Source organism: Hyaena hyaena, unplaced genomic scaffold, assembly GCF_003009895.1.
Source record: "Hyaena hyaena isolate Hyena2069 unplaced genomic scaffold, ASM300989v1 scaffold_478, whole genome shotgun sequence".
Classification (NCBI taxonomy): Eukaryota; Metazoa; Chordata; class Mammalia; order Carnivora; family Hyaenidae; genus Hyaena; species Hyaena hyaena.
This window is the reverse complement of record NW_024081110.1, coordinates 736,529-761,616: the sequence shown is the minus strand read 5'-3', so window position 1 is coordinate 761,616 and position 25,088 is coordinate 736,529. Positions and strand designations below refer to the sequence as shown.

General features: G+C 43.8%; 1 protein-coding gene across 4 annotated transcripts in view; it reads left to right on the top strand.

Moving 5' to 3' along the window:
* TMTC4 (transmembrane O-mannosyltransferase targeting cadherins 4) overlaps positions 1-22,325 on the top strand; it is a 69,050-nt gene extending 46,725 nt beyond the window's left edge. For 3 of the 4 annotated variants that reach the window (XM_039254282.1, XM_039254281.1, XM_039254283.1), the window contains 7 exons: positions 6,604-6,683; positions 6,841-6,948; positions 7,084-7,225; positions 13,787-13,901; positions 15,119-15,231; positions 19,163-19,232; positions 21,079-22,325. In XM_039254282.1, the coding sequence (XP_039110213.1) occupies positions 6,604-6,683; positions 6,841-6,948; positions 7,084-7,225; positions 13,787-13,901; positions 15,119-15,231; positions 19,163-19,232; positions 21,079-21,227 (777 nt within the window). In that variant the 3' untranslated portion in view covers positions 21,228-22,325. The remainder of the gene's footprint in view (positions 1-6,603; positions 6,684-6,840; positions 6,949-7,083; positions 7,226-13,786; positions 13,902-15,118; positions 15,232-19,162; positions 19,233-21,078) is intronic. The other variant, XM_039254284.1, reaches the window with a different exon arrangement.
* Positions 22,326-25,088: the final 2,763 nt, after the last annotated feature.

The window sequence follows — 25,088 nt, the reverse complement described above, 5'->3', positions numbered from 1 at the left end:
TTGGCACCTGACTAGATTAGGCCCAGATTTACGTACTGAGACTCCGTCTTTTTCTTTCTTTTTTGTTTAAATTTTTTTAATGTTTTATTTATTTCTGAGAGAAAGAGAAAGACACAGTGTGAGCAGGGGAAGGTCAGGGAGAGAGGGAGATACAGAATCTGAAGCAGGCTCCAGGCTCTGAACTAGCTGTCAGCACAGAGCCCAACGCGGGGCTTGAACCCACGAGCCGTGAGATCATGACCTGAGCCAAAGTCTGAAGCTTAACCAACTGAGCCACCCAGGCGCCCCGACTCAGTCTTTTTCAAAAGATGGCCAAAGCCACATAGGTGGTGCCAGTGCCCAGTCTACAGTTGAATTGCCCACATGGCCTTGTATAAGTTAGGCACTCGATATTAGTGATTGAATTGAGCCACGTGGAAATCAAATTTCTTTAGCCTGCAGTGGATGAGATACCAAGTATTTAATTATATTTATAGTCATGTTTAGTTGTTAAGGCTTAAAAGGATGTGCCACTTTGTATCAACTCTGAGATACAATTCTAAACTCTTTTAACCGTGAAAAGGATCCTCTGAACCACAATGCGGTATTTCCTTAAGGATGAGCCAGGGTGGGCTAATGGACTTATATGTGTTTAACACATCTTGACATCAAATGTTAGCAGAAAACTTGAAACAAACTGGTTTCAGCCCTGGAAAGTGCCTTCCGTTGTTGATCTACAGGTCACGGGGCTACAGTGGACGTTTTCTGTGCCGGCTTGCTGCCTCCACCTATGAATCACAAAAGCTAGAGGGAAAGTCCGAGAATAAACAGGCTTTTTCAGTCTCTTACATTCCATGGAAACAAAAATTACTCATTCTTTAAACACCGTCTCAAGGGAACTGTTTATGAGGGCTTTGGGGTTTTTTTGTTTGTTTTTGTTTTCCATTGGGTTATCTGGACAGCTGTTTTCTATTCAGATACTTACTTGCCTCCATATAACCAGCCCATAGGATGAGGCTGGCCTCTGGCTGAGGCTGTTCATATCAGTTCTTAATTGTGGACAGCCTGCCTTCTGGGGCTGGATCCAATTTTGACCAGTTCCGTGGAAATAACTGCAGTCTGCATTTCTGGAGCGTTCCTTGTCTGTCCCCTGCTCTGGGTGGCTGGCGTTCTGGGTGTCTCACATAACCCTGCGTATACTGCAGTTGAACTCTTTGTCTCAGCTTCTTACTGAGAAAACAGAATTTGCCCATAACAAAGGAAAGCGGCAGGAGCTTAGGGGCGGAAGAGGCAGGAGTCGTGCTGAAGTCTGAGTAGAAGCTGCATTTGTATGCTGGGGGCCACAAGCACATTGCTCACCGGTTGGATTCTGGTCGGTTCTTTTGTGCAGGGAGGGAGGAGAGGTAAGCACGTCCAGGCTGGGGCCAGGGGAGGCACGAAAGGAAACCACTTAGAGCACACTTCTCAAAGCACGTGCTACCGCTGTAGCATTAGCTATAATTTGAAGACGTTAATACCGACGAACAGACAATAGTATGGCTCAGGAAGTCTAAATTATACTGTGTGCTGTGCAGTAGTACACATTTCTGTCACCTGTGAGTTCTCTGCTTGTGATTCCTTTTGTCAGACAGGATAAAAATAAACGTATGTACTTTAAAATTGGCAGCTAAGAAACAAATCTCTGATACATACGTGCTCAAAGAATGTCACCCTGTTCCAGACCCTTCCAGAAACACTAGTATTTTTGAAGATATGCCATAACTGTAGGTTGAGACTGATCAGGCCGGATGTGGTTATATTTTCCGAAGCGTTTTTGAAGTGTTTCAGTGTAATGCTACTTGAAATGTGTTCAAACCATTATCGTATTCCATGATGTGTTAACTAGGGCCGCCATGAAAAAGCACCACCGACTGGGGGCTTAAACAAGAGACATTTATTTCCTCGTGGTTCTGAAGACCAGAAGTCCAAGATCACGGTGTCCTCACATGGTCTCTCCTCTGTGCTCGTGCAGTCGCGGTGAATGTGCAACCTTAGTGTCTCTCCCTGTGTTCAGATTTTCTCCTCTTACAAGGACTTCAGTCAGATGGGATTAGGGCCCACCCCAACAGCCTCATTTTCACCTCATTTCCTCTTTAAGGGTCCTGTCCGCAAATATAGTCACATTCTGAGGTCCTGGGGGTCAGGATTTCAACAGATTAATTGGGGGTGCGGGGTGGGGGTAGAACTCAGCTGTTACCACGCAACAAGAAACATTATTTACGTTATGAAAAAGAACAGATGGCATGAATGAGTGGGTCTAGAAATCACCTCAAGCAGTTGGCCCCGTCCTCACTAGCACCCTCATAGATGGGTGTGATATAGTGAGAAAAACACAGGTTTTGGAGCCTGGCTTCAAATCTAGCACCACATCCTTGGGTAAGATGCTTAATGATGCTGTAGCAGCCCCTCAACCTGGCAGGGCTGCAGTGCAGAGAAGACACACGCGTATTCGGTGCCAGCCACGCACAAGGCTCACGGCAACCCTCTGCACGTGCCGGCTGCCAGGATTCCTGTCACCATGAGCCGCTGAATGGACTCCTGTGGCTTCATCTCCTCTGAGATTGCTGTTGGCCTGTACATAGGAAGCCTCTAAAAGGAGCATCAATAAATACATTTGATAATAGTCCCATGAGTCTGCGGTTCAGCCTCCCCCCCACTGTCATTTTGGGTCCCGGCTCCTTTCTTGATAACTTATTCCCAGCCCATGGACAGTTGAGAAAATGCCCATAGGTCAACCGCCCTATGCCTTCAAGTTCCTCTGGCTTGAGAATTTCTCTTAGCTTTACAACTGTGAGTCCAGCTGCTTCTAGTCCCCCTTGCCTCCCTCCTCAATCATTAAAAATGCTCTCCTTCTTCTGTCTACCTCTCTTTTTTTTTTTTTTTTTTAACAGTGGGGCAAAATTCTCATAACAAAGTCAGCCATTTTAGTTCTTAACAAAAATTAAACATGTAATTACCATATGATCCAGCAAATCCACTTCTGGGTAGATACCCACAAGAATTGAAAGCGGGATCTCAAAGACGTATGTGAACACACATGTTCATAGCAGCACTGTTCACAGTTGCCAAAAGGTGGAAGCAATCCAAGTGTCTGTCCATCGATAGACAAATAGATGAGCAAAATGTAGTGCATGCGCGCAGCAGAATGTTCCTCAGCCTTGAAAAGGAAGGAAATTCTGACACATGCTACAATGTGGATGACACTCGAGGGCATTATCTACGTGAGACAAGCCAGTCACAAAGACAAGTGCAATAGAATTACCCTTCTGTAGGGGATCTAGAATAGTCAGACACAGGGTGTTGGCTGCCAGGGGCTACGGGGAGGTAAAGATGGAGAGTTACTGTGTAACAAGTACAGAGATTCAAAGATGCAAGATGAGAGAGTTCTCCAGGCCGGTTGCACAACAATGTGAATGTACTCAACCCTACTGAACTATACACTTAAAAATGGTTAATCACTGATGGGGCACCTGGGTGGCTCAGTCTGTTAAGTGTCCGACTGGCTCAGGTCATGATCTCGTGATCTGTGAGTTCGAGCCCTGCATTGGGCTCTGTGCTGACAGCTCAGAGCCTGGAACCTGCTTCAGATTCTGTGTCTCCCTCTCTCTCTGCCCCTCCCCCACTCATGCTCTGTCTCTCTCTGTCTCTCAAAAATAAATAAACATTAAAAACATGGTCAATCACTCAAAACTGGCAAAACATTGTCAACTATACTAAAATTTTAAAAAATATTGATGGTTAAGATGGTAGCTTTTATGTTTAATTTACTATTAAAAACTAAAAAACTTCCCATGTGGTTTTCAGAATAAAATGATCACTATTAAATATTTTTTTAAATCAACCATTTTATTTATTTTTAATATACAGATTTTTTGAGAGAGAGAGAGAAAGCAGGCACACATGACTTAGGGGAGGAGCAAAGGGAGAGAGAGAATCCTCACGGGGCTCAGTGTCACAATCGTGAGATTATGACCTGAGCCAAAATCAAGAGTCAGACACTTGACCAACTGAGCCACCCAGGTTGCCTGTAAATTAACCATTTTAAAATGCACAATTCAGTGACATCTAGAGCGTTCACAGAGTGGTGGGACCAGCACCTGTCTCTAGTTCTGGAAGATTTCATCACCTCATTCTCTTTCTGTTGCTGTATTATTCCCTGGTGGTTTCTCCAGCTTGTAATTTGATTAGAGAGGTGGAAAGAAGAAGGTCCTATGGGACCCTTTCCTCTCCCGGCCGGCTTGCCCCATGTGATCACACGACCTGTGGCTGTACCGCCTCTGTCTCCCTGCCACGTTTGTGTCCCCAGCCTGCTCATCTCCTGAGCTCAGGTGGCCACCTTGGTCTCTCTTCTTGGATTCTCCAAGGACTTCAAAATCAGTTGATTCCTCTCCCCCAAAGCAAGCCTAGCCACTGGTCGTATCTCCCTGCAAACCATCACATCCATTCGCTTCCGGAAGTTAGAAGCCTCGAGTTCATTCTTGACCTGCTTCCTCACTCTTAACCATCAGCAATTTCTGTGCCTTTTGCTTCCTCAAATTCCTGTGCTCCTTCCCCACCACCCTAGTTCAATCCCCTTCCCCGGGACCGTCACATCAGGCGCTCCCTGGACCCTTGACATCTGTCTCTTCCCCGCTCACGTGTTTCCCACAGTGTGACTAATTAGTTATAACATAGCCCTGATTGTGACCTTCTGCTGCCCTCCTACACCTGGCTTTTGTTATGGGTTGAATTGAGCCCCACAAAAGACTTGTTCGAATCCTCAGCCCTGGTACCTGTGACTGGTGGTCGTGAAGGTGTAGGTTAGATGAGTTCACAGTGGTACAGGGTGGGCCCTTAATCCTGTATGACCGGTGTCCTTATAAGGAGAGACACAGACACACAGGGAGAAGTCCTGGTGAAGGTGGAGGCAGAGATTGGGACCGCTCAGCTGTAGGCCAAGGGAACGCCTGGGCTTTGCCAGCAGCCATCAGAAGACAGGAGAGAAGCGCGGAATTCTTCCTCCCTCAGAATCTCCAGTGGAGACCAGCCTCGCTGCCCTTACTCTTTGCCTCCAGAACGAGAAGGGAATACAGTTTTGTGGCCTTGGGCTCCCCCTAACTTGGGGTGCTTTGCTGCGTCAGCCCTAGGAACCTCACGTACTTACAGGCCTTGTGCTGGCCTTTTGCTACTTCCGGGCAGAGACTAAACCAGACCTGTCGTGTCTCGGGGTTCCCTGTGCAGCCCGCTCTCCCACGCCCTCCGGCCAGGTCCCCCCTGCCCTCTGCACTCCGGCGACACTGGGCTTCTTGTAGTTGCTCAACTAAACACTGGGCTTCCTCGCAGCACTGCAGCCTGCCCATTGCCTGCCCTGCCTGGCACGTTTACTCCAGGGGAGCCCCTTTACCCCCCTTCAGATCTCTGCTGGAGGGCCCTTCCCCAGGACAGCCCTCCCCAGGCCCAGACCAGGCGCCATCTTGGGGACCCATCTTCCTCCACAGCCCCGGGTGCCTTCTAGTGACACACTTTCCAACAGGGTCATTTGACTCGCAGCCTGGGCTCCAGAGGCTCAAACTGTACCTCTCACTGCCAGCAGCACTCGGCTGTTGGCCTCAGTCATTACCTGAAGGAATGAGGGAGGGAGAAGTTCATCAGCACTAACTAGAAGGTTTCCAATGCTACAGAAGAAGGTATCCTACAAAAAAGGTGTGTGGTGGTAAAAATACAAGGGCGCCTGGGGGGCCCAGTCATTTGAGCTTCCGGCTTCAGCTCAGGTCACAATCTCGCAGTTCGTGGGTTCGAGCCCCACATCAGGCTCTGTGCTGACAGCTCAGAGCCTGGAATTTGCTTCAGATTCTGTGTCTCCCTCTCTCTCTGCCCCTCCCCTGCATGCACTCTGTCTCTGTCTCCCTCTCTCTTTCTCTCAAAAATAAATAAACATTAAAAATTTTTTTTAAAATACAGAATCCTTGTTTCTCCCTCTCACAGCCACGTGTGGTTGGATTTTGCATCTCAGCCCTAATTGGATGGGTGGATAGGAGGAACGGGGCTGAAGGTTTAGCAATAAAACCAGATCCACTTAGTAATTTTCGAGTTCTCCTTAAATAGCCTTCTGTTGGGGCGCCTGGGTGTCTTAGTCGGTTAAGCGTCCGACTTTCGCTTAGGTCATGATCTTGCGGTTCGTGGGTTCGAGCCCCGCGTCGGGCTCTGTGCTGACTGCCAGCTCAGAGCCTGGAGCCTGTTTCAGTCTGTGACTCCCTCTCTCTCTGACCCTCCCCTGCTCACGCTGTCTCTCTCTCTCTCCCCTAGAAATAAATAAAACATTAAAAAATTAAAAAAAAAAATAGCCTTCTGTTGTACCTGAGTGATATCAGCTGCTTGTTGCCAGCCTGTCCTTCGAATCTTATCTTCCAGGCTGGGGGGTTAAAGCATGACCCTGGCCTGCCCTCTGTAAGGTGTTAGCCAAACTTCTGGTGGGATGGGTTTTTTGTTTTTTTGTTTTTTTTTGCACTTTTACCTTTTGTTTTTGGCTCGTGTCTGTGATAGGTACCCCTGCTCTGAACAAAGGAGTCTATCAGCTGTTGGCCATGTTTTTATCTGTATTTTCAGGTTCACTACAATGTTGGCAAAAACCTGGCCGATAAAGGCAATCAGACAGCTGCCATCAGATATTACCGGGAAGCTGTGAGGTACCGCAAGCGTCTTGTCTCATTTATATACATGTCTTGTTTTAACTGTCTAGGATTTAAAAAGACCCCGACTTTAAGATACCTTTGCCAATTCCTGACCGTTTAGTGAAGACCACTGAGCTTTAACAGACGGCTTGGTTTCTCTCTCTGCTTCCAGATTAAATCCCAAGTATGTTCATGCCATGAATAATCTTGGAAATATCTTAAAAGAAAGGAATGAGCTACAGGAAGCCGAAGAGCTGCTGTCTTTGGCTGTGCAAATACAGTAAGCATTGTTTTCTACAATTAGGCTGCATATAATTAGGTTGCATATAATTACGCGAAGTGATGAGCTCCTGCGTTCTGGGGTCTTAGCCTTTCTTTTCCTTGTTTATCTTTAAAAAAAAAAATGCTCTTCCAGGCCAGACTTTGCTGCGGCGTGGATGAACTTGGGCATAGTGCAGAACAGTTTGAAACGGTTCGAAGCTGCCGAGCAAAGTTACCGGACAGCCATCAAACACAGGCGGAAGTACCCAGATTGTTACTACAACCTTGGGCGTCTGGTAAGCGGAAGTTGGCAGTGGCTATAGAAATAAAGCTTGGTTTTTTCCCCCTTTTTATAATAGTGACAGAAGTATCCCTAGCACCCTACATCTTACAAAGTTTTCTCACATATGGTATCACTGGAAGGTAGCTGTTGGATTTCCTTGTCTGTAACTTTTTAAGTTCTAATTAGAGAACAGTTCAATTAGAATTGCCCCAGTTTAAGTTATCTCAAAAGCAACAAGTTAAAGCAAGGAATAAATTAGAATTTTTTAAATCCCTTGTGCCCTATAAAACAGTACTCCAAAGGTTACTTCCCGATAAACATCGGTTTCTTTGTTTTTAAAACATGAATAAAAGCTGAGATTACAAAAACAAACCCATAATGTGATTTCTGAGCTTCCGTCTTCTCCTTCCTCCAAGGACAGCTCCCTGGGTCCCCAGGCATTTGTACTAACTGCTCTCCTCATAAAAGAGAGCTTGGGAGGATTATTTGAAAGGGCTTTGAGATTATCCAATGGAAATAGGAAAGAATGTGCTCCATAGTGACTTTCTTTTTTTAGTTACTGACTACAGATCTGATGGCCCTTGATTTTCTTTTCTTATACTTTATTTCTTTATTTGAATATTACAACAGTAGCTAATAACAATAAGTTCAGGAATCTTAAAATCTGAAAACATGTGTTGATCAATGATGGTGAAATAGATCTGCCACCACATCTGAAAACCCTCCACAAGAATATACAGCTTAGTCCTTAAAGGAAATCCTAATAAGGAAAAGAACTGTACACACAATGATGCGACTTAATGGAGAGAGAACTAACCTCACTGTGGTGAGCATGTCACAATACACACCTGTATCAGATCATCACCTTGTGCACCTTAAATATACATAGCTCAAGTGCCAATTATAGCTCTGTAAGGCTGGGGGGAAAGACTTACCCACAAGGAGCAAAATTCTTTAAACAAGAAAGATTATATGCTCCCTTCAGTTAAGCCTTTAATTTGGATTCAAGAAACTAACTACATGTTTGTCATATATTCAGTTTGATTAAATGAAAAATTGAAGGGAAATTTTTTTGCTCATTTTAGCCAAAGTGGAATACATGTATAGTGATGTGACTTTTCTTTTTTTTTTTTGAGAGAGAGAGGTGTGGGGAGGGGGGGTGGGGACAGGGACAGAGGATCCAAAACATGTTCCACGCTGAGAGCAGAGAGCCCAATGCAGGGCGTGAACTCACGAACTGTGAGATCATGACCTGAGCTGAAGTTGGACGCTTAACTGACTGGGGCACCTGGGTGGCTCAGTCAGTTGGGCATCCATCTCTTGATTTTTGGCTCAGGTCCTGATCTCACAGTCATGGGATCAAGCCCCATGTCGGGGTCTGCACTGACAATGTGGAGCCTGCTTGGGATTCTCTCTCTTTCTGCCCTTCCCCCTGCTCATGTGCACGCTCGCTCGCTCTCTCTCTCAAAATAGATAAATAAACTCTAAATTTTTTAAAATAAAAAACTTATATATAATTTTCCAGATTTTATCTAGCCTTGCCTCACAGATAGGATTATATCAAAGTTGTTTTAAAAAGATGCCTATTTATCCTCACTTTAAGGGTCCTGAAAAAACTTGGTATTATGGAGTTCTTGTGCTATCAAACCCAGTCGTTCCCAAAACTGGCTGACCCCCAAGCCTTCCCACCCGTCCTAGACTTCGGGAATCAGAGGCTCCAGAGAAGATCTCTGTATTTACAGAACAAACCCACAAAATTCCCTGGTCCCATACTCTGTTGTTGCCCCTGCATTTGGGAAGCAGATGTGTCTATCTGAGCATTGAGCAGACAGACTGACCAGCTCAGAGCAGAAGAGACTATTTGGGGAGGATCACCTAGAAAACATGAGTTGCTTTAAGATTGTTGAAAATCCAGGCTTCAGTTCTTACCTTGATGGGAATGTGTTTGGTCTGATCTGCTTTGTGTCTGGACTGGTATTCACGATTGTACATGTGGCAGAGGCAGGATTTTATGAATGGAGGAAACAAGGTAGCAGGAACATGTGGCTAATGATGGTGACATTTCCCCTCTCCCACGGTGCCCACGTCACTTCGCATCATCCACAGGTCACCTTAAATGGTCAGATACTGCTTGTGTTCTAAATTTTTAAGTCAAGTGGCTCCTGTGTTTATTATTCAAAGAATAGAGCATGTGTTTCAGTTAAGATGTATTAGGAAGATGCCATTTCTATATATTCACTCTCGTGTGGAAAAGAGGAAGTGTTTCTCCCTGGGCTTGGAGGAAAGTGGCAGTAAGGTGACTCAATCCATGCAACAGCAAGATGTTTAAACAAGGAAAATTGATAGCAGGCAATTCCTGTTGTCCCACATAACTTTCTCCAGAGCCACTTGACCTTGCCTGAATTTCTGTTTCCTTTTACATTTTACGATTCTGTACTTTATGATCTAGTAACATTCACTTATGTTGAAGCAGCTTTCTCTGTGAAACCTGAAGATTCAAGGAGAGCTGAAATTATTCTAGTGAGAAGCTGTTAGAGGAGGATTAAAAAAGCTTTCCTCTACCCTCTTCGGTTTTTTCTCTGGGATCCTGCAAACTAGACTGACTGCAGACGGATTAACAAGAGGAAAAAAAAAACAGAGTATATTAACCTCATCATGAGAACACATAGGAAAAATTCAGTGACGAGTAACTCAAAGGGATAGTCAGAACTTGGGCTTCTACAGCATCTTAACAAATACATTTGTAATTAAAATACATTTGTAGAGAAGAGACAAAAGAAAGGAAGATGCTTTAGGCTTCCAAGGGTGGCAAACTCTCAGAGGGTAAATACATGTAGAAAATAACAAAGGTTTGCGTGGGTCTGTCTTCGTGGCCATAAAATTTCCCCGGGAGAGGGAATTTATGACGTCCTTACGTCTCGGTTTCTGCTTTTAGTCAGATAGGGGAAGCTCCAGGAAGGCTTCTTTCTGTATCGGTTGAATCTCACATGTCTTTACTGCAATGATCCATACATCAAAGTGGTATATTTGGGGGAGCATATTTTGATCCTCTATATCATTCTGTCTGAGGAGGAAGGTGGGCAGACAGTACAACTTCACCTAAAATGATATAAGAAGAGACCAAAAACTTCAACCACATACAAAGTAGGGCAGATCCTTGCAGAGTTAATGAAGTGAGAATGGAGGAAGGGAGCAAATTGGGTATTTTCTGAATACTTGCACTGGGCAGTTTTTACAGGGGTTACCGTTTTTATTCACAGTGTCTATTACGCTAGTACTTGCATGACATTGTATTTGATAATCCATATGAATTCTTCTTTCATTTTTTTTTTCGGTGTTGAAGGTAGTTTTTTAGGTTACTGTTTGCAAAGTGAGTGTATCTGCCTGCAGTCTTCTAGGTTGTACTTTAAGGCTCTAAATACTTGGCAGTCTGTTTCCTTCCCCTAGTAACTGCCTGTCACTGCAATTCCTTGGGGTTTGGAAAGTAGAGATTTTATGCTAAATGAGCCCTCTGCAAGAGTTATGTCCGAAGAAAGGAAAATAGAATATAAAACTCCGGATTTTATCCCTGCACTCCAGTCCTTGGAATCCGTTCCCACTTTCGCACAGAAGATCATCTGTCGTATGAAGTATACTGGGGACTCGTGCCACTCTGTGTGTATTGTTTATTAATTATGCTGCCATGAAATGATCTTCCTCTGTTCCCTCCTGCCAAACGTTCTTGCTTATTTAAAGATTTTTCTCTCCATTGTTGTTTAATTATCCAGCTTGTGCCTGCTTGACAGCTTAAAAGCATTAAGACCTTAATCTTTAACAGCTCAACCAACACATTTATATATTGGTGAATATGACGAACTTAATAACAAAATTTTCTTTTTAAAAATCCTCTTTAGTCATGACAGAAATGTGTTTTGCTTTCTGCACCTATATAAGAAGGGGATATAATGCAGTTTTCTTGTGAAATGGAAAATTGGGAAGAGCTGGGTTATTTGGGATATGTTACTATTTGAGAATTACAGTAATAGTGACTGGAGGCATTACTAGAGAGTTCATTCGGCAGGGCCTGATTGTATCAGTCAGGAGCCATTTAGGAAAACAGAAGCTATGCTGGTTTATTTTATTTTGTCTTGTTTAGTTTTTTTTTTTTTTTTTTTTTTTTTTTTAAAGTAATTTCTACACCCAACATGGGCCTGAACTCACAACCCCAAGATCCGAGATCAGGAGTCACATGCTCCTCCTACTGAGCTGGCCAGGTGCCCCTTATGCTAAGTGTTTGAAATAGAGAAGACTCAGTGCAGGGAATGGCAGACAATTGTTGGAAGGCTGGAAGAGCGGAAGTGGAAAGATGACATGAACTCTGAGAGTGTCAGGAAACCCTGTAGCGTTGAGGTAACAAACAAGAGGAAGCAGTGCTACCTGAATAGGAGGGCTCAGAGAAGAGGCTGCCAACTCAGGAGCCACCGTAACCTCAAGAGCTAAGATCATGAGGAAGGACCACTGTTTCCAGCCTGGACCATGGCGGAGGGAGTTGCCCCATCAGATGCACCGCCGAGGAACAATGGGACAGTGGGGGAAGGGCCCTTCTTCCAACCATGTGATGTCACTGGTGACTCCTGTAGGCAGAAACCTAACAAAGAGCCAAGTGGCAAAGGACCCTGGGAAATACATTTTGTAGAGTATAGAAGGATGGGCTAATTAGAGCTAAGAGGTAAATAATGTGTGCATTGCCTGTCTACTTTCTGGACGGTAGTTCTGGCTAAGTCACCGTTTTCCTGGGCTTCCCTTAAAGTGTTGTTCACTTTGTATCGATGCTCTAAGGGTAAAGGTTGAGACAAAAGTAAATTTTACCTGATTCAATTTGTTATTATTCTTTGGCAAATAGTAATAAGAAGAAGAAATGGGGCGCCTGGGTGGCTTAGTCGGTTAAGTGTCCGACTTTCGCTTAGGTCATGATCTCGTGGTTCGTGGGTTCGGGCCCCGCGTTGGACTCTGTGCTGACTGCCAGCTCATAGCCTGGAGCCTGTTTCAGTCTGTGACTCCCTCTCTCTCTCACCCTCCCCTGCTCACGCTGTCTCTCTCTCTCCTAGAAATAAATAAAACATTAAAAAAAATTTAAAAAAAAAAAAAAGAAGAAATAATAACGTGAAGAATTTTGTTGTTGTGTTAATGAAGTTATGTTGGTTTGCCTATGTGTTAGAAAGAATCTCACCACAGAATTTGCCCAATTAACTCACTTGCTAGAGAGAATTGACCAAGAAATCAGGGGAAACTCAGATACAGGCAATTAATTGTTGATATAATTAGCACCCTCACTTATTTTACTTTTTGAACTTTTCACATCATTTCCTTGTTTAAGGGTGAAATATTGTGAGCTGAGTTTCTGAGCCTCCTGGGAAATCTGACAACATCTTTAGCAAATGGATATTTGTAAGGTTTCCATAATTAAAACTTTCTTTCTCTTGCATCATGTGCCACCTGTTTGCCATGTGGGTCATAGAGAAAATCAAAGCGTTTCTGTCATCTAATGAAAAGACACACTTGCCAGTAAGGAAGGAAATTGCCTTGACCTTGGATAAATAAACTACCTTGTAGATTTTGCAGAGTGAAAGGAACTAAGTTCATTCAAATGAGATGTGGGCATTTGAACTGAGTTAAAGATGGCAAAAGGTTCACCTACTAAATAAAAAAGCCATCATTTTCTGCCTCGGAATGCTTTTATTAACTATGCAGATTGAGAGCCAGCCTTCTATGCAGTTGTCAGTGTTAAACAACAGACCCTCTCAAGAGAGCACGACAGATAATTCTCTCTTTCCAAAAGAAGGCAAACAGCCTTCAAATTGCCAAGGTGGGGGTGCCTGGCCAGCCACTTCAGTTAGAGCATGTGACTCTCGATGTTTGGGTTGTGAGTTCGAGCCCCACTTTGGGTGTAGAGATTACATAAAAATAACATCTTTAAAAAATTGCCAAGGGGTTTCACGTTGTCACTTATGACCTTTCCACAGAGTTTACTGAGTATGTCTGACACACTCATCGTTTTCTGTGCAGCTTAGATGTAGACAGGAAGAGCCTACTAAAACAGTCTTCACGTGGTGAATTTGACACATGTAGCTGCTGATCACATTAAATATTTATTTACTCCTTTAAATAATACCTTATCAAAGATAGACTATGTGAAGTCTTTCTAGAAAAAGAATAACGATTAGGTTTTTAATTTATGTCTCTCTAGTAGTCTCAAATATGATTTGACACCTGGGATCACTAAATTATGAATTATAGTTAAGAGGTTGTAGGGCTCCGGAAGTAGACTACTTGGTTCTCATCCCTGCTCTGCCATTTCTAGATGTGTAACTTTGGGCAAATTACTTAATTTTTCCATGCCTCTGTTGTTTTCATCTGTAAGACGGGGATAGTTACCTGCTTCCATGAGGTATTTTGAGGATTCAGTAAGTTAATATGAAAACTTAGAAGCTCCATAATTATAAGTTAGGTGTGGTTTGGGTTTGGGTTTGGTCATGTCTTAGAGGAAGCAAAAACATTGGAATACTGATTTTTCGGGGCCATGCTTTATTTCCAGTACGCAGATCTAAATCGTCACGTCGATGCACTGAATGCCTGGAGAAATGCCACTGTGCTAAAACCAGAGCACAGCTTGGCCTGGAACAACATGATCATACTCCTGGACAACACAGGTACAGAAAGGGGGTTAAAAAAAACCAGGGGAAACAGATTAGTGTTCTCTTTCTCTAGTGTGTATTAGTTTAAAAAAAATAATATGGGATAATAGTTTCCACTACAAAAATGTCTGTTCTTCTAGGAAATAGAGTTTCCTTTGACCTATTGAAATATGTACGTGTGGGAAACTGACACTTAGAATTAGGGCTGAGCCATGGGGGTAGTGGGTGCTAAGATCTCATTTCTTCTGAAGCGTGTAATCTAGCATTGCCCGTCATCTGGGATGCTAGAGGCACCTAAAAGAGCATTAATGGCTTCTGGGTTTATGACATGTGAAGGTCATGGACTCTTGTCAAAGGAGAAGCCCTCAAACCTACGGTCAGAGCCAGGGTAATGCTAACAGACTTGATGATGTGGTTTCTCAGCCCAGATCGTAGCTCAGTCAACCAGGAGTCAATCTGCTGCCCTACTTTTGAATTTCCAAGCATCCCATAAGAAATGATAGTTTGAATTTGGCAGAATTTCAAGCTAGTGAGCCAGCTAAGCAGTGCTCCTCATGGAAATATACAATGTGTACTTCGATAGGGTCAACATTCAGTTATTAAAGTGTTACTGTGGACACTCTTATTGTGCAGACTTGTTTTCTCAGATGTGAGTGTAACTGGTATCTGGGAAACATTAAAACTAGGTTTTATATGTTTTTATAGAATTTAATCAAAAGCTATTTGTATATTATGTCAGAATTGCACTGGACTGCAGTGGCTTTGCAACTGATGGGGTCGTGTGTGTGTGTGTGCGCGCGCTGTATGTATATGTGTGTTGTGCCATGTGTATGAGTGTTGTATATATGTGTGTGTATATGTGTGTGTTGTGTATATATATGTGTGTTCTATGTATGTGTGTGCCATGCTGTATATATGTGTGTCGTGTTATACGTGTATATTGTGTGTATGTATATGTGTGTGCTATGTTGTGTGTATGTGTGTTGTATGTGTGTTGTGTGTATGTGTGTGGTGTGCTGTGTGTGTTATCTGAGTATATATGTGTTCTGTGTTGTGTGTGTGTTGTGTGTATATTGCATGTATATATGTGAGTTATGCATTCTTCATTGATTTTCTTACCTAGTTATTATAATCACTGTGTCCAGTGCACATACATGCTGTAAGAGATGCAGACTAAAGTACCACTACAATGTTAACATGTTTTTTTTAATTTTCCTATGTTTTCCTTGCAGGTAATTTAGCCCAAGCTGAAGCAGTTGGAAGAGAGGCACTGGAATTAATACCCAATGATCACTCTCTGATGTTCTCGTTGGCAAACGTGCTGGGGAAGTCCCAGAAATACAAGGTGTGTAAACTGCAGGCCGCGATTTCTCACAGTTAATGCCAGCATCTGACAGAAGCCATAAATGTTACTTCTGCCCAGTTAAATTCAGAATTCGGCAGTGTACCAGTGTGGCTTGGTCGATTTGCTTCCTAGAGAAGTTACCCAAAAGATGGATTTGCAGGGTCAGGTTTCGTGTCCTTTCCCATCAGAATTCATCACCGTGGCTCAAACAAGGGGAGGTGGGGAGAAGCCCAGAGAGGGCGCAGTGGGAGCTTATCCTAGAAGATGCCCTAACCCCCACCCTGGCACCAAGCTGTTTGATTCTACCCTCCTGGGCAGGCGGGAGCTCTGGTTTGTTGGCGCGGTCTTCTGCAGGAAAAGAACTCTAGCCTATGGGAATGCCCGACTGGTTCTTGCTTATCTAGAGTTTTTCCTCACCTAGCGTTAAGTTCTAGGTCCCTGGAAGTGTCTGACCAGTGGGACCACAAGATACTAGCTCCAGGCTCCCAGGACCGGCCAGGAGCAGACTGTGAATCCGAAGGCGCACAGCGCCCTGTGGACTGACTCTGTGTTCCTAACACCGGTGATCTCAGACTTTAAGTGTGTGGATCAGAACCAGTGAGGGAGTGTGTTAGATACAGATGCACAGATCCCTCCCCAAGAGATGCTGTCTCAGTCAGTGGGGCAAAGTCAGGGACTGTTCACTTTCAACTAGCATCCTGGGTTTCTAACACAGATGCTACAGGAAAACACTTTCAGATACAGCACCTTCATTCTTCGTGGCAGAAAGCCTTTCTTTCAGAATCAGGAGCTGTATCGGATTTTGATCACACCAGGCCTAAAGGAGGTGATTCATTCATGTGTGTTCCATGTTACTTAACTTCTCTGCTCATCAGACACCATTATCAGCACAGCTTTCCAAAACAACAGTAAGATACTTCATGCATGTCTCATTTTTAAAGATCAGGGAGTTTGATAGCTTCTGTAAACATTTTGATGTTTCTAGATTTTCTCCAGAGGTGACTTTGTGGGGCGGTTAATTTTTATCTTTTGTGGACTCACCTGTGTAGAGCCAGGGTGAAGAAAGCAAGTTTTGTGGTTTTTCCCTTCTGTCGACCTCACCCACTAGGTGAGGGGGGTGATCCCCGTCAGCCTGTGATGGGATGGGAGTGCCCAGTGACCAGCTACAGCCAGTCATTTCCAAGATGCAGCCTATGTAACCACTGTATTGATTTTTCTATCATCCCACAGCCTATAAGCTAGAATTCTATTAAGGTGACAAAACCCACGGTTCATTTGGCCTCCAATTCATATCTTTTTTCCCCCCTAGATAAAGTAGAAAATACTCCATAGAGCAGAATGGAGAAATGGGTTTCCTATTTCCCTACACATTCTGCATCCGGATCCCGTAGGCCAGGGTGCGGAGCCTAAGATGAGGAAACAGAAGGTGAAATCTGAAACAAGAGCCTTAATGGCTCTGTCAAAAGGAGGGACGTGACGCTGCCCGCAGAACTGTGGTGTCACCCACCGGGCGCTTGCTTCATACATTGCTTTCAATTCAGGACTTGGAATTTTAAACAGCAATTGAGATTTTCCTCTCATAGTGCTGCAAGAGTGCCCCCCGCCCCGCCCCAGTGCTGTTGGTCAGCTGCTTCGCCCCCCCCGGCCCCCACTCCTTGCAGAACACGGGGGGGGGGGGGGGAAGGGTGGGGATGCTGGGGCGGGGCGGAAGGTGATGGGGACTTGTGGGGATGGAGGACATCCCCACTTGTGGAGGACAGGGGCTATTGTCCGTAGAACTCACTTCGCCTAAGCCTTTGCTGTTCTGTATTATCATTAACTTGATAAGTCTCATTAGTGAGCCCGGAGATTTCGAGAGGGCAGAGCCCGACGTCCCATTTTTACACCTCCTCCGCTGTCCAGCTGATGGGCATTTATTAAGTGCCTGGTCCCACATTGGGCCGTGAAACATTCAGGCTTCCAGATTCCCTTTTAAGACGCTGTTGTGCACAGTGATTTGTATCTGTGCACAGTGCCTTGAAACCCTGTGGTTATGGGGCACATTTTCATCTGAGCAGCCCTGTTACCTACCAGCAGCCACTGAACCATTCTGTCATGGCCGCCCCGCTGCTACACAACCAAGGCGGAAGCCCAGAACCGCTCTTCCCCCCGATGCCCCTTCTCCTGTCAATATGCCATCTCCAAACTTGGAAACTTTGACTTATTTTTTCCTCCCCCATTACCTCACTCGGCCTCCTCACCACCCCCTCCAGGGTCCAGCCTCTGCCTTGCCAGCAGCGGCTGCCCCCCAAGGGGGTAAAGCCCTGCTCCCCTCTCTGCACATGCCGTCCTGAACACTGCCATGTCCTCCAAACCGGACTCTGTCTCCACATCCTCCTGAATGATGTCCACACTCATGGGCATTTCAGAAATTATTGAAATGAATCCAGTGTTCCCTGAGAACTTGCTTTTTATCTCTCCATAGTGGTCTCTAATTTACTCTGCTTCCTTCGCAAGTAGAGAAGCATTTTAAAGTAGATTTAGATTCCCTGGACTTCCTATTTCTCAGATTTTACATTAAATGGTAATGTTTGAAAGCCATCCGAAACCATAGCTATTTAGAAACTACTCCAAACCTATGCAGTCCATTTGGTGCCTTTTTCTCCAGCAGACCTAACATGTCAGGAAAGTCTTACGCTTCCTTGAAGGAGTTTGAGCGACCGCAGCTTGGAATGTAGTCACTGACTCTGAGCTCTGGGAGTGCTGTTCGCTGACACCTTGGACTGATGTCTTCATTCAGTCCTTTTTGGACAACATCTCCAAAATATAAACTTTTCTCTGTCATCTCTTTCTGCAAAAGGTCGTGGTTTCAGAGCTGTTTGCCCAAATGCCTAGCCTGTTTCACAGGAGTACCGTGGGCCACCACAGGGCAAGGAAATTGGTCCTTCTACACTTTATAAAATGCACATTCCTAGATGTTTTCCAGGAAGCCCACCTGTAAACTTCACAGAAGATACTGCTAGAAGGAGCAAACCTGTCCCCCAGCCGCCAACTTTAGCTGTTTAAGCTTAGTGTTTGATACTCACTAAAGCATGTGTGGCCCTTCAGGAGCACAAATGTAGATGGTATGAGTAGCTACGCCCGGCAAGTGTCAGCAGAGAACAGTTGGGTATCTTTATCTCCTGGCATTGTGGTAGAATGGGACCATCCAGGCAGCCGAGGTCCCATGGTGATCAGGAAAAACAACACGTGGCCGTGCCTCTTCTCAGCCTGACTGGAAGTGAGCACTATTTGGAGGAAATGCCAGTCTATACAAGAATCAGTTCACGTCCATCAGGGGCATTTGGTCATGGTCATACACAGTCCTGCGACTGCTTAGATGACAGCCGTCTCTCCCTCATTCTCCCCGCTTATTTTTTCCAGCTGAATGGGCTCCTTCTGGATTGCTGAGGGCTTGTGAGTCTTGGGGGGATTAAATCGGCCCCAGCTCCTACCTTGAGAATCCTAGAAATGAATTCATTGATGCTGCATGGAAATGATGCTTTTGTGGGTGTCCTCAACAGCCCAGTCCTTTCCTGGCCATTTGACTCTGGCTCATCTCCCATTGCACCCTGAATCGACCTACTTGCCAAGTGCCAAAATTCCAGCCACTTCCGGGAGGCAGGTGGCATAGCGCATTAGCATATTTGTGCTGTCTCTGCGGCCACCATTGCTTGCCATTGCACACCTTCCCCTCACTACTGTTCTGTCACCTTGGCCCTCTTGCACACTTCCCTGATTGCCTTTCAGAGCCTCTCAACAGGGTGTGGCCCCGCTGGCCTTCCCAAATGTTTCTGGGAGAAGGATGCTGTGACACGAAACAAAGACATTAAAAGTTTGAAAACTGTACACAGCAAAACTGTGTGCTGTTTTGCACTGTGCAGTACCTTACTTTTTATACCATTTTCTCCAGGAATCTGAAGCTTTGTTCCTCAAAGCAATTAAAGCTCATCCGAACGCTGCAAGTTACCATGGCAATTTGGGTAAGGAAATCTTTCCACTTGAATCCTACTGAAAGTCCATGTAAGTTTAAAGAAATGGGTGCATTTCTCTAATATCAATGTAGAGAAAGTAGTTTTTAACAAATCTAGCCTGCATTGGTCTTTATAATCAGGTTCTAAGATGTGGGGGTTTTTTAAGCTTATTTATTTATTTTGAGAGAGAGAGAATGCAAGCAGAGAGGGAGGGACAGAACCCCAAGCAGTCTCTGCGCTGTCAGCCCAGGGCGGGCCTCAGTCCCACAAACCATGAGATCATGATCTGAGTCGATATGAAGAGTCAGATGCTTAACAGACTGAGCCACCCAGGTGCCCCTCTAAGATGTGAGGTTTTTTAAAGAGAAATTATTACATTAAAAGGGTAGCTAAATAGTAGTCCTATTTACAAACCAAGCCCCCAAATTCCCCACTCAGTTTATCCCCTTCTTATGATAAATTTCAAATTTCTTTCTTTGTGTGAAACATCCTATAATGTTAAACACAGAATTACTTTGGAAGTTTCTTTCCTTTATTCCATAGCAGACCTTCCATTATAGCCTGGTCTCCACTATGTTCTTTTTTTGTTGTTGTTTAAGATTTTTTTTAATGTTTTATTTCTTTCTGAGAGAGAGAGAGAGACAGCGTGAGTAGGGGAGGGACAGAGGGAGGGAGACACAGAATCTGAAGCAGGCTCCAGGCTCTGAGCTGAAAGTCAGCACAAAGCCCGATGCGGGACTGACTCTAACCCACGAACCGTGAGATCATGACCTGAGCCGAAGTCAGATGCTTAACCGACTAAACCACCCATGTGCCCCTATAAATGCACTTTTACCCAAGACCTAAGAGAACATAAGAACATAGTGGAGACCTGGGGCGCCTGGGTGGCTCAGTCTGTTAAGCATCTGACTTCGGCTCAGGTCATGATCTCAAAATTCGTGGGTTTGAACCCTGCATCGGGCTCTGTGCTGACAGCTCAGAGCCTGGAGCCTGCTTCAGATTCTGCGTCTCCCCTCCTCTTTGACTCTCCTCCACTCACATTCTGTCTCTCTCTCTCTCCCAAAAAATCAATGAACATTTTTAAAAGGTTATAAAAAATAAAGTTAAAGTGCATTTACAATTATTTATTCCATAGAATTCCTTTCTTTCATTTTTATATCTCAGTAATTACACCATTTTTAGAGCATCATGTCAATGCTTACAGTGCTCAGCATGTGACTGTGTTTTCACCAAATCAGTTCCCTACAGACTCTGTAGCTGTTCATCATGAAAGTCACAAGGCAGCAATAGCTACTCCTCTGCCCGTGTAAAATATTAGGTTCACTTCCAAAATCATGATAATAATCAGACACCATTCTAATAGTTAGATTTTAACTATCATTTTATGGTCTGATCTTGATGTGAGAGCCCTTATTTCCAGCTAGCAACAAACAAGCTAGTGTTTTGCCAGAAGATGTAGGGGAATCTTTATTCAGATGCTGGACTTGTGCACGGTTGGGGCCCCGAGCAGTGACGGAGCCCAGCCCTATCCAGCCTGACTTCCTAGAGCTCTCATGGCAACTTTGAGAACATTGATGTAATCTTCTGTTTACTTCTTTATGTAATAATGTTGCTGTAAGAAGATGGGTCATATCTAGTGATCTGCAGAACCCCAGGAGTCACGGGAGGTGGTGACATGGACAATCACCAGGGAGTGTGGTGATAATAAATAAAGTTTGCGGTACAGACAATATTATTTGAAATGATGATTTTTGAAAACTGCAGAGGTGCCGTAATATTTTTTTGTACAAGTGGTTGGGAATACTGCAAGGTATTCAGAAGCCTGTCCAATGAAATCCATCTCTTGCTATTTCAGCTGTGCTTTATCATCGTTGGGGACATCTAGACTTGGCCAAAAAACACTATGAAATCTCTCTGCAGCTTGACCCCACCGCGTCAGGAACTAAGGAGAATTATGGTCTGTTAAGAAGAAAGCTAGAACAAAAGCAAAAGAAAGATGTCTGATCTTTTTCCCTTCATTGTTTGTTTGTGTGCATGAGGCGTCCCATTAATATGATGTGGTTGCGTTTAGCCATTTAAAATTCTTACATGTTGTTTATTTTGTTCTGGTTTTTTTCTATGAAAACAAAGACATGCAAAAAGATTATAGCACCAGCAGTATACTCTTCTTGAACGCTCCATGTGGTTTTTGCATTGAAATTGTATTTTTTCAGACAACTCAAATGTAAGTTCTAAAATTCCAAGAACAAAATCTTTTTTAATTAAAAAGAAAAAAGAGAAAAAAATTAGGTGGTGCAGAATGTAGAATTAAACCTGCATTGAGGGTGTGAGCCACATTGTACAGAGACCAACACTATTAAATGTCAGTGGTGAACAAGGAATCATAAATGGACTCCTATGGTTTATATAAATATTGAATATGTCTGTATATTAGAATTTTTATTTAATGACAAGAAAAAGTAAATTAAGATTTTTTCTTTCTTTATCTTTTTTTAACAGTACACTATGAATTTCACTTATGAGGAAATCTATTTATTTGTATTTTTATGTTTTAAACAGGGCAAATTGAATGAAGAATGGAAATCTTAACATCCAGTATATTTATATACTTTTCCCCCTATTAGAAGGCATTCACCCCTGTAATCATTTTTTAATTCTCCAGTTTGTGCAGCTTCATGACATAGGAAATTATGTAGTATGTGCATTCTATATAAGCTGTTAGTATTAATAGTAAATTCAAGCCAGGCTTTAGGCAAAAACAGGCAGGCAGACTGATGTCTTGGTTTTTGTTATATCCAGTATTATGAGGGCTACATATCTCTGTAAGTTGCTTTTTTATGTTTTTTGCTGTAAAGCAGTGTTCCATTTGGCTTAATGGAACACTGTTCCATTATGGTCATTACTATATCCAGAAAATGAAAGAGGTAAGTTTGGTCTTAAAAAGAGCTACACTTGGGGAATTTGTGGTATTTTAAAAAATTGAATTTTTTTAATTTTATTTGATCAACATAATCATTTCTTTTTCTTTTTTCTTCTGTATATGCTATTGACCTAATGATTTATGCAATCTCTAATTTCTTATGCAGTAAAATTATTATACAAACTGGTATAAAAATGTGTTGCCTTCTTAACAGGTGATTTTCAAGTTAGTGAACTTTGTGTCTTCCTTTCCTTTAAAATGAAATCCAAGTGACCAGTTCATCCTTTTTCGTATGTGGCTTCTCTTTGGTACTAGGGACCATTTAATAGGATTGTCCTCTGGAATTATCCAAGTTTAGAGAATGGGATGAACAGATCCACAGTGAGATGAATTTAATTCTCTACACTCACGTTTTGGGGAGCAGATATGTGTTGAACTGTAATTTAGAAATTGTGACTTATGCTGGTTGAGGTACATCAGGAAAGAGAGTACTGGTGTTTTACATACATCAGAAAAGAAAGTGCTATGTTTCAAACATTTCTTAAATGGCCCCAAAGCAACAGTAACAATTTATAGATCTCTCAGGGGCGGAAGCTGTCTTATTTATGTTCCTTCAGTGCTTAGCTTAACAGATAATAGATGCACTATATGCTTGTCGATCTTCTTTGTTTTGAAAGCAAATTTCTTTCTTTATAATAGTACTTGCCTTTAGAGAGTAAAGAAAAATATTTCTCTTAAGAGCTCCTTCAGGAGTTTTTTTCCTACTGATACTAAAACTTTAGTGTCAAATCAAGACATGCACATCCGGGACCCCTGCCTACAGAAGGAATCGCTTAGCTTCCACTGCCCTGTCTCTCAGGATTTCCATCGTGGCTTGTCTTCTCTGAAGGGAAAACAGTCATTAAGTTGACTGATACTTCAGGCAGTCTTCTGTCTGCAGATCTTGGAAGCGCCCCATGCTGGCACTGTTTCTTCTCTCTCCACCTTAAGGTGCCCACCCTCTGCTGCTTGGGTTTCCTTCCCAAAAGCCAGAGGTGAGACGCTGTCTCTCAGCTCCCCTCTTATTTTATTTTAACGGTTTTATTGTTAATCACAGTAGCGGGTAGAGGGGGGCAGTTGTCAAAACAGACATGGGGGGAGTGTCCAGGTTGAGAAATCTGAGAGCCTGACCATCATCCTGTACCTCCCTGACAGTGAGATCACCAAAAAAAGGCAGTTTGTGGTTGTTCTCTGTTTGCTACATTTCTTCCCTGTTTACATTCAGCCTTCCAGCAGTTCTTAAAAGTTTCAGCCTTAGGGGCACTTGAGTGGCTCAGTCAGTTAAGCATCCAACTTTTGCTCAGGTCATGATCTCAGGGTTCGTGAGTTCGAGCTCCCCATTGGGCTCACTGCTGTCAATGTGGAGTCTGCTTTAGATCCTCTGTCTCTCCCTCTCTCTGTCCCTGCCCCAGTCTTCCTCTCTGTTTTTCAAAAATAAACATTTTTTTAAACTTTCAGAGTACCTGGGTGGTACTCAGTTAAGTGCCGACTCCAGTACAGGTCATGATCCCACGGTTGGTGAGTTCGAACCCCATTATTGGTCTCTGTACTGATGGTGTGGAATCTGCTTGGGATTCTCTCTCTCTCTGCCCCTCCCCTGCGTGGGCTCGCTTGCTCACTCGCTCTCTCTCTTTCACAATAAATAAACTTCAAAAATAAAATTTAAAAGTTCCATCCTTAGACTTAGCCTACTGCCTTGATGGGGCCCTCTGGGATTCTATTTGTATCCTATTTCTTAAGCATGGTCTTTACATTTATTTTACTTGTTTTTTTAAAAAATTTTTAATGTTTTATTTATCTAGGAGAGAGACAGACAGCGTGAGCAGGGGAGGGTCAGAGAGAGAGGGAGTCACAGACTCTGAAACAGGCTCCCGGCTCTGAGCTGGCAGTCAGCACAGAGCCCGACGCGGGGCTCGAACCCACGAACCGCGAGATCATGACCTAAGCGAAAGTCGGACCCTTAACCAACTAAGCCACTCAGGCGCCCCTTTAAAATATCATGCAGAAGGGGTGCCTGGGTGGCTTAGTCGGTTAAGCATCCGACTTTCGCTTGGGTCATGATCTCGCAGTTCGTGGGTTCGAGCCCCGCGTCGGGCTCTGTGCTGACTGCCAGCTCAGAATCTGGAGCCTGTTTCAGCCTGTGACTCCCTCTCTCTCTGACCCTCCACTGCTCACGCTGTCTGTCTCTCTCTCTCTCCTAAAAATAAATAAAACATTAAAAAAAATAATAAAATAAAATATCATGCAGAATAAAAGACTGAGCCCCATAGCACAGCATTGGACATCTGTGTATTCACATCCATCAGCTTAGACTTTGGGGTAAGAAAACCCAGACTTGGGTCTCGGTTCTCCCACTGTGATGTCATAAGCAAGCCATTTAGCTTTGCTTGAGCCCCAGTTTCTCATCTGTAAAATGGTGATAATATGGCCTCCCTCACCCTAATCAAGTACTTGGCCCAGTAGACCCTCAATAAGTGACAGATTGGAATTTTGGAGGAGTGTGTAGAGTTTGTAGCAAACAGATTTGACCTTAAATACATTCATTCCCTCATTCAACACATCTAAGTGCCTGCTATGTGCCAGAGCCTCTCCTAGGCAGTGGGGATACGGTAGTGAGTGGAAGTGGATATGACCCCTTGCCTTCATGTAGGGGACAGTACAGTGAGAAGCAATAATGATCAAGTAGTCATATCATTAATAATAAAAGAGGGAGACTGGATCTTGCTTGAAGAGTCAGGAAGGGGTTCCCTGAGAAGGTGGCTTTTGAACTGAGATTTGAAAGGCAGAGGGGATAGGATCACTCTAGGTCAGTAGTTCTCACGCACGGGAGATTTTACCGGCAGGGGACAGTAGGCCATGCCCGGAGATGTTTTTGACGGTGATTGGGACCGTGATTGGGTGATTTT